The sequence below is a fragment of the Anser cygnoides genome, chromosome 11, assembly GCF_040182565.1.
Source record: "Anser cygnoides isolate HZ-2024a breed goose chromosome 11, Taihu_goose_T2T_genome, whole genome shotgun sequence".
Classification (NCBI taxonomy): domain Eukaryota; kingdom Metazoa; phylum Chordata; class Aves; order Anseriformes; family Anatidae; genus Anser; species Anser cygnoides.
In genome coordinates, this window is record NC_089883.1 from 7,279,509 (window position 1) to 7,292,515 (window position 13,007).

Sequence of the window (13,007 nt, forward strand, 5' to 3'; positions counted from 1 at the left end):
GAACGTTGAATTATGCATGCAATAAGACCTGCATCCTCTGAGGCCTGCATCCTCCAAACCTGCATCCTCTGGAATTTGCACATTCTTAATTCTTTGTTTCTTGTGCCTTTTCTGAAGCCAGATGCTTTGCAGACGTTTCCTTTGCTTTGGTTCTAGTTTGCTTTGGCTGCTTCCTCTCCTTTTTGTTATTAAATACATTTTCAAGCATGCTCTAATGTCTGCTGTTAACCCACTTCTCAGCCCAGGGCCGGACTCGACCATCGAGACGAATCTCCTTCTCCTTCAGCATCTCTCCACTCATTCCTAAGTCTAAAACTCTCTTTTCTATTGGCTCTTCTTCCAGTGATGAGGAGGAGGAGTTGGATAGTAAGTAATCGTTTTCTGTGCATTGCAGCCATTATGGGTGGAAACAAAGGGAAATCTGTTTTTCTGCTTCAAACCTTGAAGTTTCACCTTGCAAACACCAATCTAACCTTTCCATTGCATGATGTCTAACAGCATCTTAGTCCTGTATCTGAATGCTAACTAATGGCAGAATAAAAGGATTATAATCCAAAGAGTCTTGTACATCAGCACTGTCAAATCTCATCTGGTTAGTTTGTGTCTGTATTCATTTGGCAAATGTTACCGTCTGCCACTCTGATTGGCAATATCGTCATAACCTTTGTATAAAAAATAATTTGCCTTGAGATCATTTCAGTGCATGGAGTTAGCAGGAGGGATAGATCCCTGCCCTCTGTATGTGAGAGTGAGTATGTTGCGTGGTGGGAGTAGGAAAAGAAGATAGAAGCCCTGATACTAAACTCTGAAAATCTTAGCTACAACTTCCCAGTTTCCCTGCTGAGCAAAAAACAGACATTGCAGCCAAACACCTTAGATTATCGAGATGTTCATATTTAGGTCCTGATGGTAAAATTGGAATAATTTTGTCAGGAAACAGGCAAATGCTATATGGTGGCTTTTCTTCCTGCTGTAAACTCTCCTGTTAAAAAGAAACCCCAGTAAGGCAGAACCTTGAATTAATCATTTACCCTCCTCCCCCTTTTTTTTCTTTTTTTTTTTTTCGTAAGTAGGCATATCAAAAGTATTGAAGATGCTTCCTCTTTCTTAAATGTGTTTTATTGGACTGCTGAAATAAACCAGAAGATAACTCTCTGTCTGTAGAGATCATTCAGAACAGCCTCGTTAGTTGGTTCAAATACACCATTTGCAAGGCAACTAGCCCCCATCCCTCGCACCCATACTGGGACGGGCAAAATTCCTTTCCAGTGCAACAGATTTTGGTAACTTCCTGAACTGCAAAATCTCACACCACCAAATACCTGTTGGAGGTATCTCAATTCTCCTCCTTTCCACTCCCAGCCTTCACTGTGGGTTTGTCCCTTGCTACAAGTCCTCTGCTCTTCCTGGGTGTCATACCACCTGCATCAATATTTAAGGTTCCTCCTCCTTCCCTTTTGCTCCGTCCTTCTCTTCTGCCTTTAACAAAAGGCACCGTTTGTGATCCCCACAAAGTGAGACGCGCCACACTCCCACAGCAAAAAGTATTCTAAGCTAAACTTGTTGGTAGATTTATTTTAAGCATCCAAAGAGTTAAGTAATTCCTAATAGTCAGGTGAGGGTATTTCTATTAGTATTCATCTTCACTCCCTTAATGGAGCTGCTGTTACTGATGAGTATTTGAAGTAATGTCAGATATTGTTTCCAACAAGAATGTTGCTTTCTTTGCTTGTGTTATTCCCTCATATTTGAGGGTACTGTGGTGACTTTATATAAAAGCTGGTTTAGCCACAGCTATTCATAAGACTGCCTTGGCAGTGGGCATTTTTCACGTAGTAATCCCAGACCAATTTATTTATTTTTTCACATCTTCAGGGTTCATTCCTCGTAAGAGGATGAATGTGTTAGTTTGATAGCACCATGTATGTAAGATGGATTTCAGGTATCTGGACAAGCCAGTATGCATTTTAGAGAATACAAGGTTATTGTTACGAAGCCTTTGGATTTCTTGTCCCACAGAAGTTTAAGAGCTGCCTGCATCAAGGGGTTGCAAACTGGTTTTTGTTTGTTTGGTTGGTTTTTTTCATTAGCAATATGCTAGCCCTGTTGCTGCTTTCTGCATAATGGATCTCGATGAATTATTTCGAGTCCAGCAACCATGTGAAATAATTTTGATGGGTGATGCAAAAGATGTTCAGATAAGTACACCAAAATTTGGCTGCTAACACAGAAGCATTGGGCGTACATAGCAGTCCTGGCCTTTGGATAAAACTAACTTCTTTTGTTAGCTATGAGTTTTAGCATTCCAGTTTTGAACCTGGCCATGCCAGGAGATGCTCACTATGAAGGTGAGAAAATTTGTGCTTTTTTATGCTCATCTGCACGGGCTTTATAGCTTGCAGCACAATATTGATTGTATGATGCTAAATTATAACCTAAAATATGAAATCATAAACAGTCTTTCACTGTGGTTTTTTGTCTGGATGCATTTTGCCTACTGTCAAGAATCTCCCATTTCTACGATAAAATACTACTGCAGTAAAAGATATATAGCACATAATTGAAGATCCTGTGCAATGTGCGTTTTGAAGGTGCTGAAAAACAGGCATGAATATTAAATTACTATAGCTCTTGATCCAGTGCTTTGGATTTCTTACGTTAACTGCAGAGAAACAAAAGGTTTGTGAAATACTGAAATCCATTCAAATTGGGTAATCTATTAAAAAAGGAAAGAGTAAGGAGGCTTGACCCATGTAAAAGCAAACCAGAGCTGAAACAGAGTCACAGGAGGGCTAACCAGAGACAGAAGCTGGGAGCCTGCAAATTACTTGTGTGATCTTAGCAGGCAGTTCGGTAATAGATAAGTACAAAAAAGAAAAAAGAAAAAAAAAAAACAAAGAGGAACATAATCAGGAAATTAAAGTGAAGACTTCATTCAATATATGTTACAATATTACTTATATGTTTTAGGGATAGATCGTTAATTAGATGAAAGATTTTGCAAGGGAGATATTGAAAGACCTCCAAGCAGGGATTAGGTAATGAGGTATGCCAGTATCTTAGTTTCTTAAAATAAAGAAGTGATATTTCTGTCTCAGACTGTGCTGACACAATCAGCAATTAGGAAAATGTGTTTAGGATCATAAGGCATAATACTGTATGCACAGATTTTCCTAATGTACGTTTGGATACAGGACCACCTTTGCATCTGTTGTGAAGTGGCGTTTTTGCATTCAGCCGTAGCTTTGATATGTTGACAGAATTTGAAGCCAAAGGACTAGTTTCTGTACAGTGCATATGCAGAAAGCTAATAAGTCATGCTTCTTGAACTTCAGATGTGACTGCAAACAGTCCTTGTAGTGAAGAGGTTTTTTGTTTGGTTTGTGTTTTGTTGTGTTTGGTTTGTGGGCTTCCTGACAGGCCCAGTTCCTCCAGAGAGACCCTTCTCTCCTCTGGGTCATTTCGTCATGATTTTTCAGTATTCTTCAGTGGTTCTGGTAAATGATATCAGCTACCTAATCTGCTCCAAATGCGTTAGGCAAGCAGGTTTCTTGTGGTATACAGAGAAATTGTGTCATTGGCAGGGCTTCAGCTGCATGTCGCAAGTCAGACTTTCCTCAAGCAGCGTTTTGTGTGACTGAGCTCTAAGCTGGTAACGTTTCGTGGAAAATGAAATAAGGCTTCCCTTGTTTCCCTTACTCTTTATGAAGTGCTTCAGGATTTTGATGGGAAAATGAACTATAATTTTATCAAGCAGAAGACTTTTATACATGAATCCCGGATGTGCTACACAATGGATTCTTTCTTGTGGTGTATAAATAAAAGGATTGTGGCAGAATGATTCGCATTTCTACATATTGGGACTAAATTGGCAGTTCTGTATCAGATACCCTGATTTACTAGCAAAGTTAACAGATGCACATCCTTTGCGCAATAACTGAAGAACAATAAAAATACTAAGTAATCTTTCACCTCAGCATCTAATTTGAGATCACCTAAGGATAAGGGGAACAGACTATACTGAGCACATGAAATCAATTCTAAGCACTGATTTCTGGTAAACATGTCCCTTTCCTCTTTAACTGTCCAAATACGCAAGCTATGTTTTTAAAAACAGTGAGCTAAGTAAGATTGCAGCCTTACATGTCACCTCCCATCCTTCTACTCTTTTCCAGGTGCTCCAGCGTTCGGCGGCCCCGCAGGTTCCTTGGTGCAGAGGTACGGTTTTCTGGGGTTCCCCGTCTCTTCTGTTGCTCCAATTTGGAAAACTAAAAGAATTCCTAGCAAAATCCCAAGTGTCTGGGTTGTGCGAATCAGCCCCCTATGGATATTGTAGATGACACAATATGAAAATTGTCTGATTTAGGTCTTATCTCCAACAAGGCTTTGTGGTTTCTTCATAGATAATAACACATCAGACTATCTGTTATTCAACCGTAGTAGTTTACCCTGAGTTATATTTTACGCTGGAAATAGTAGTTGTTCCCGATTTTGGTCAAGTCTGTCTGTGTTACGTTTATAATCATGGTTTTGTATCTCTCATTAAAGGACGTATGCATGTCTATCCCTTCGGTCTGCTCCAAGCCTGAAATAGGCTGGGTGCTGACGATTAAATGCTGAGACTGACTGGATGTGCACAGTGCGATAGACTGGCCCTCTAAATAGGCACATGCTGCAAGCAGCTTACTCGTTATTTGGCCGTTGGAGCAGCAGAGGGTGCTGTGGCATGGCTTGAGGATGGAGATTACTTAAAAACAGATAAAAAGCTTCCTTGAAACATGTGAGAAACTGATTGGCATTTTGCCTTTTTTTGCCTTTACTTTGCAATCTCTGGTGTAACACTATAAAGCAATCCATGACCCTCTGGGATAATACATGCATTTGTCCTTTAAAAAAAACATCTATCCACTTAATATATTATTTGGGAGAAAAAATTAAAAATAAAACCCAACCTTTTTCTTTTTTGATTTTAGCATATCTGAAGAGAGCAGCAGTGTCCCCTCTGGTAAAAGTGCAACAAAAGTCAGTCGTACCTTCAGCTACCTCAAGAATAAAATGTCCAGCAGCAAGAAAAGCAAAGTAAGTGCTTTTTTTTTTTTTTTTTTTTTTTTTAATTTTTACAGCCATGAAATACCTATGGGTATCAGAGATTAATTTTGTATATCAGTGTGTTTCCATAGGGTGGTATTTATGTCTTTGCCTGACTTTCTTTTTCCTGTCGCAAGGGGAGGATTTTCTGTGTGGTCGTAGAGAAGAGCAACATGGGAAATTTCAGCAGCCCCAAATTAAAATGCATCCGAGGCGAGGTTTCATGTGCAATGTTTTTGCCTCTTTTCCCCACTGAATTGTGCTTCATTTATTATAGAGAATAGATTGTGCTCTGGCGTGAGTTATGGTTTTGCAGTGACTGATGGGTCTAATTTTTGCAGAGCCTGAGAGGTGTTTAATAAAATGAGTACAGGAGCTGTAAGAAAGGACTGGCTGCCGAAGCTTGTATTGTCTTTCCCTTTATTTCTACCTTTGCCACAAAGTTCCTGTGCACTGCTGGAGAAGTTGCTCAGACAGTGACCTTGAGAGTTGGCCAATATTTATATTTTCTCCCTTTTTCTGGAGGAAGTCCTTGAAACCCTAGGGTTGAATTTTCTGAAGGTTAAGTGCTTTCTCAGCACAGCTGAATTTCCTGGGAACAGAACTGGCTATAGAAATAATTACATTAGTGGTAAATACTTCGCTAAAACAGGCTGTTTTTCCCTTAGATTGTCTCCTAAAGATGAATGGTTGTTTCGTTTGGTTGTTTGTTTGCTTGGTTGGATTTTTTTTACTTGAATCTCATCCCTGTTTACCATGTCTGACAGACAGCAGATAACACCATCGTACCTCACAGAATGCAACATACATTATGCAGTTAACTGATGTGTAGTTACTGTGTTGGTAAATGCTATTGGAAGGCCCCTGAGACATTAACTACATCTGATGAGAGTTTAAATAGCAAACAGGAAGCAAGGCACAATGCATGGTGCGTGTCACACAGTCAGGATTGGATGGGGTGTGTGTGGATGGGAGGTGTCACACTCTATCTGCACAAGCAAACTCCATTTTACCATTTCCCATCACAAGCACTCGATTTTTCAGCCAGAGCGTTCCCGTAACATAGGTGGGTTTGTGTAGTGTAGAGGCAAGATGTGCATTTTGATAGATATTTTTAGAAGATTGCATCACATTTGCAATGGGATATCGGCTGTAATGAGGTCAGTGATCCTAATGCACAGTTCCTCTTTATGGATCTGTCTCAGAAGACACAAACTGCAGCTGCAGGCAGGTCAGAGCTACTGCTGAAGAGCTTTAAAACAATGCTGTTCTCTGCTAGAAAGTACAACATCCAAAAAAGTGTTTGCACAGAAACCTCTATGCAAAGAAACCTGTACGCAAACCACCAGCGAGAAGTTGTGGGGCATGTTGCACTGTTGCATGTTGCACAGGACTGGAAATTCATTCACTGGTACTTGCAGTTTGGGTGCACAATCTCTAAGGCAAGAACTGGACATAAATAACAGATTTTGTTGGGACGGGTAAGAAAATACAACAGATATTTGCTCTGCCTTTCTTAAGTAGGTGCAGTCCGTTTATTTCGCCCATTTCATGATTGTGTTTGAAACCGTTGCTAAAACAAGAATCGCTCCAAAATCTCAACCATCATACATACATTAAAAATTGTAATACATAGCAGTTCTGATATTTTTGTTAGCTAGAGAGACTATTCAAATTACAATTTCTTGTCTGCTCCTGGTGGAATGGTTACCTTTCGCACACTTTTGGGCCTCAGCTGTACATTTGAATAATTCAACCTAAAAATTCTTGGGAACACTGAATTCTCAGAAGCTTTGAGGCTGCTTAAAACTGTAAGAGTTAAAAAGAAAAACAGCAAACCTTGAAAGAGGAAGTTGGACAGGAAGAGTTGGTTTCTGCTGCTGTCTGGGCTGTCAGGAGAGAGAGAGAGGGAGGCTTCAAGTTCTTTCCAACTAGGTTTTGCTTTTCTCCAAACCTGGCTTCAGAAATGCATAGTTTTCTAAGATTAACCGTAAAAATAAGGCACTTTTGAGAATACTAATGGCAGTGGCTCTTCTTGAAAATGAGTTTTGGAAAAGTTCTGTTATAAAAATAAAAAGGAAAAGAGAAAGGATGTTTGGAGTATTAACCGTAGTGAGGATACTGGTATAAGCTTGTTTGTGTTTACCCGTACACTTCATGTTATTTAGGGATTAGTCAGTGAGTCTTGCAATCAGCAGCATGCGCTGCCTCACGTTTGTAAAGTCTATAACACTCTATGTCCCTGTCCGTTAGAAAAGCATACTCGTTTTATTCATCTTGGTAGAGAGTTTCTGGGATATGACGACATAAAAATTTGCATGAGTAATGTCCCTTCTCCTTAACTTGCGTGGTTACTGGGCAGCGTTGTTCCTCCAGCAGTTTTGGTTCGTGGTAGGAGATTCGAGTGTTCAAAGGGCTAGGAGAAGGCAACCACTGCTGACCCACAGGGCAGGAGGCGTGCAGGTATATGAAGCCCTTCTCTCCAGGGAATCTTCTGCCGCACTTTGTGGACTGAAGTACTACATAGCAACAGTGAGGTTTGTTCAAATTTACTTTTTGTATATCCCAAACATCACGGGGGGGGTTGTTTTACCAATCTTTCTGCCTTTTAAAGGCGTGGCTCCGAATCGGCTTGCAACTTCAACAATATTAATCCCATCCTTTCCTGCCTGTACTTTTATTTGATTTTATTTTTAGCAGTGGGAGCTAGGGCAGAGCAGGATGAAAACAGCAGCAAAGTAGCTAATATCATCTTCGAGGAAGTTAGCGGCACTCGTCCCGCCCGCCCTCCTCCCCCTTTTGCTCAACTCCTCGCCGGCTGCCGTCCCCCGCGCCGGCGGCTCTGGGCTGCCACCATGGGCTAGCTCTGCTCGGGAGCAGCTCTCCTGCCCCGGGGCAAGGATGTCAATAAAATGGAATCGATTTTCTGAAGTTCCCCAAATAACAGTGAAGCTGGTAGGACTTAAGCACTGGGAGGTAAGAGCTTCGTGGTTATTTCGTAGCAGGGCAGGCTGCTGCAGCACATAGGCTGTTGTTTCGGGCTGTAAAACCAAGTTTCTTTACCCGGAATGTCTGTCGGTGCATGTCGGTGCAGCATTGCAACGTCCACCTCTGATACGCCATTAAGTGGTGCTTTAAATCACTCTGGCAGCTCTCATAGAGCAGGACAATGTTTTTATTTTTACAGTCCTTTTTAGAAATGAGTTCCAGTAACTGTCACAGCCAAGAAAAAATAAAAAATCTCATTTTGAGACACTGTTTCAGTGTTGTCGCTAGCATCCACTGCATGAAGCTCACTGTTTGCTCCTTGAATGTGGTGCAGCATTTCCTGTTTCTCACTGGGCAGTTTAGCTTTAACTGAAATGCTTTTTACAGTGATTTTTTGATGAAGGGATATTATTCCTGACTGCAGAATTGCTGGGCTTTGCAGGAAGCATCGGGTACACCTGAAGCGTTGCATGATGAATCTCCTTTCAGCATGGTGTTTGTAAGATCTGCCTGGAGCATTGGCTGATCTGTCCTGGGGCTTCACAGGTGCTGGCAATGGAGATGGTTTGGTGCCGTCACCAAGAGTTTTAGTTCTTGAATTGAGCCGGACCTGGCTAAAGGTGGCCAGGTCGGCCAACAGGGAACGGGGCTGGGCAGGTTTGTATGGGATGATGGGGATGGCTCAAGGAGGCAGAGATGTGCTGCAAAGCAGGCTCTTCCTTGCAGGTTTTCTGCTGCAGGCAGGATTATTTCATCCTGCAATGCTCTTATTTTTGTTTATTTTCAGGGTGAAATAGCATTTGGGGTCGGTAAAGAGAACTTGCGTCTGTGAGGCTTTGCAGGGAGAGACTCTGATGCTGACATTTTGCCTTGGGTGTGCTGGGAGAGGGGAGACGTCAGGCTGGGTTACTAATTATTTGAGCCTGTCATCAAAGGCACAAAAGTTTCTCTCCTGGTGGCTGCTGAGCTCGATTCTTCTTTTAACTGCTTCATGGCAGTTGCTCTCACAGGCTGCTCTGCAGCTCTCTGAAATTTAGGTTCCTCCTGTGACAATATTTAGCAAAGGGCATGGGGCATATAAATAACAGAACTCAAAGATAAGCTCACGGGAGCCTTTGCCAGTTTATGGTTAAGCTTCTCTTTCAGATGCTGTGAAATCTTCAGTAGTAGTTAAAACGCAGACTGGGAGATGAATAGCGTGATGAGTGCTTTGTAGGGTGGTATATAGAAAAAAAAATGGAGAAATAATTCAAATTTGGAGATTTTCTGTGGAGTTTCCTTTAAAAATTATACAGCAAGCTGTGTTTGGGAGACCTCCAAATCCATGAAATGCCACAGGAGACGTTTCTAAAATTTTTAGTAGCTAGCAAGTTTCTGCCTCAGGTAGGGATAGAAAGATAGGAAAAACTACTGAAAATCAGAGAAGTTGGCTGGGCTTGACGTGTTTCCAAAGACAGCTGAGCGGCTCGGAGGTGGAACTGTGGCTTCCGGAGGACAAGCTGATGTTTTCTGATGTTGCTGTTGTTCCTCAGTCTCTCTGTGATGCCATATTTTGAGGGTTTGTGAAAGATCATTTCCCCAAAAAGTGTATTTACTTCATATATTCTCTTGGGGTGGCATGAAGCTGTTGAAGGTGTCAGAAGGAAAAAGGAGGTGGAAACAATCCAGCAGTGGTGCTGTACCATCGCCTTAGAAGGGCTTGCTTTCTCCATTGCTCATGCAGTTGAGAAGCACAAGTCCTGTGATTGGCTTAAAAATTAATCGTGTGGTAAGTTTCATGCACTTCATACGTGGTGTTTTGTATGTAACAAAATTCACTGAAAGTGCTGAAGAGATCATTTAGAGCCCAGATGAAAAAAAAAAAAAAAAAAAAGAGCTAAGTCATTAAACCAAGCAAATACCAGAAGTCAAGGTTGGAAGAAAATAGCTGCCTTCAGAGCAGGCTCGGTTTCATCTCTGCTGGCAAGACACTCATGCAGAGGGCCCTGCAAGTCACTACTATATTACTCCACTTCCGTGGGGGCCCTTAGCTGATACTTTTAGTCGAGAGCTGTGCAGACACATGGCCATTGTTAAGGTGTGCACCGATCGATATCGTCATAGCGCTGAAGGCAAACACTGAAGAATTTGTAACTAGAGGATAGACCTCTGCAAAGTGACGAGGCATTCGTTCATTTTCTCTTGGCAGGAAAAAGAGAAAGATAAAGAGAAGACTAAAGAGAAAGACAAAGATTCCAAGGAGAAGGAAAAAGATAAGAAGCTGTTAAATGGACATCTCTTCACTGCAACCTCCGTTGTAGCCCAAGCAACCTGTTACCACTGTATGAAACCTTTCAATAAGGATTCGTACTACTGTGCAAGTAAGTCTTGGCTTCTCCCCCCCTGCATTTGTTTTTCGTTAAATCTGATGTGGGAAATGTGAACTTGGTGCCATATCGTTCTCACGCTTTTAAACACTGGTGACGTGGGGCGGGAGGGAGGCTTTGGAGATGGTGATTCATGCCGTGATGGGGTGCCTTGTAGGGCTGAACTGAAGTGAGTCACGGGTGCACAGAGCTGGCCTGCAGCCTCCTGCCTAGCCCGTGCTTGGACAGCGCGGCATCCCGCGGGGGTTTCTGCCCCTGCTTGTCGAGATGGATCAAGTCAGATGGAGGACTTGGGTTATTTCAGCTGCCCGGTATGGTTTGAGGCTGAGGTGCTTCATTAAAATTCATGTGGGACAGAGAAAGCCACCTTGGATCGTGGCTGTTACTGCCAGTGGAAGTCCCACACACCTCTGGTATATTGCTTTACATACTTTAGTTATCCGAAATACTGCTTCAGTGAGCCCAAAGTGAAAACATAATATGAAAAGGAAACGCTAGCTCCTTCTCCCTTTATATAAGCTATTGTGTCACAGACCGAGTGGCAGCTACCTGTGTACATGTGAAGCACACGTAAGACAATGCAGGCCGTGCAGAAACCACAGCGTGGGGTTTCTATGAGCTTGGTAGTTTTGTTCTTATTTCTCATCAGACAGTTTCGCATGCCTGTAACTCGATAAGGTCAGCAGCATTTATGTGGTCACGACCAGAATGGTGACTGGTTTGTGCTGCAACCCAAAATTGTAGAACACATAGATAAAATGTCCTGTTCTCAGTGCAGCTCAGGACTCTATTCTTCACTGTTAGTAATATATTTTCTCCACTAGCCTAGAGACGAGGCAAAGTGAGTACAGGAACGGCTCTCAGGCTGGGGCAGGAGGCTCTGCCTCTGTTTGTTCAGGCTGGTAGATGACCAGTGCATGAAACATCTCAAGTGAGGGGGGGCAGAAGCAGCTAGCTGAATCCCCAGAGGCAATTCAGAGTTTCCTGAAAGAGAAGGGATTTCATTGAACTTGTTTGCATGAGCCATGCTCTGTGTCAGCCTGATGGGAAATGGAAAGCATCAACAATTACAAGCTTTCAAATGCATCCTCTCCCTTTCCCTACTCTACTTTCTTAACACGTTTTTAAGCCACTTAGAAAATAATCACAATTTAAATTTTTATATCCTGGCAGGTTAAAATAATCCAACAATGTCATGTAGTAGCACAAGTTTTAGTAGAAATATTCTTTGTTTTCAAGGTAAAACGGAAAAGTATTGCTTTTTTTTTCTGCATTGTCCAGAAAATGAATGTTGCAAAGGAAGTCTGATTTGAGCCCAGACTGTTGTTGCACTCACGTCTGAGTGTGGTCTGTACTCACATCGCATCTTAAAATAGGCTACTCAATGCCTTGAAAATAACTGATAGACAGCAGCAGACGTTCTGTTGTTCCTGTGCTATTGTAGTCTACTTTTTTTCTACAGAAGTGGCAGTGCTTTACTGCTACCATCACTGTGTCTCACCTGTCCATGACTTTCTCTGAAAGCTTTTCAAAGGATTGGCTCATTTTAAGTCAATGTCTGAACCTTTCAGTGGCACACCCGCTTCCTGAAACAGCCAGCCAGTGCTGAAAGATTTAGCATGCTCCAAAAGAAACGGGCAAGCAAAAAAATGTTTTTAATGAGCCTGTTCTTGTATTATTTTTTGTGATCAGTGATGCAGAAAAGAAGCTTTTTGGTTTTTAATTATTAATATTAATGATATGGAGGAACTAGAGGAACTTCTTGCCTTCTGAAGGGCTGAATTAGTTGGGGGAATAAAGTCCCTGAAACCAGATTTTTGATCTAAAGTATGCCATGAGAACTGCAAAATTCTTTTTGGTAAATAGCATTTATTCAGGTTTTCAAGGCTTGAGTTTGAATTTAAGGGTTCTGAATTATCTCACTGCCTCTCTTCATGTGATTTCAGTGTCAGACACCAGAGCGTGTTCTGTCTCTCTTCCTTGTTTGATCTGAAAAATGATACTGCTCGTGGGGTTTTGCAAGAGAATGCAGGTTTCTTTCTTTCTCTCTCTTATGCTCAGGAAGTTGTGGGACATTGATAGAATAGCAACGCCCTATGGCCTTACTCTTTCACAAAATATCAGAAGAATTACTGGCTTTTATGAAATAGGCCACAATTTAAGACATTTTAGGAATGTGAGAATAATTTATCAGTCTGAACAAGGACATTTTTTTCCTCTTGTTTCATAGTTCTTTTAGAAATAATTCTGAGCTGTACACTTGCAAAGTAATTTACACTTTAATACAGTTCATGAACTGTATTATATGTGTTTTCATGAATGAATAGAAATAACAGGTTTTCTCTAAATTCCTGAAACTGATTTGAATTGGAGCTGTGATCTTTCATCAGTCAGAAGAGTTAATGCTTGAAACCCAGTTATCATTTACGTATTATGAAAAACAGTGGTTTTGTGTGGTTTTATTTTTTGAAAACTTAGATACCCGGAAACATGCTGGAGACTCTCATGAAAAAGAGATGCAACATTTGCTCAGTGCAGCAAAAAGTGGCTTTAAAGCATGGTGCT

The 13,007-nt window shown here is 41.5% G+C and overlaps 1 protein-coding gene across 1 annotated transcript in view; it reads left to right on the forward strand.

Annotated features, from left to right (window-relative positions):
- The window catches only part of AKAP13 (A-kinase anchoring protein 13), a 77,204-nt gene that overhangs the window by 37,364 nt on the left and 26,833 nt on the right, over window positions 1-13,007 (forward strand). The window contains exons 7-10 of the mRNA XM_067003876.1: window positions 214-366; window positions 4,176-4,218; window positions 4,974-5,079; window positions 10,265-10,436. Coding sequence (XP_066859977.1) covers window positions 214-366; window positions 4,176-4,218; window positions 4,974-5,079; window positions 10,265-10,436 — 474 coding nt within the window. The remainder of the gene's footprint in view (window positions 1-213; window positions 367-4,175; window positions 4,219-4,973; window positions 5,080-10,264; window positions 10,437-13,007) is intronic.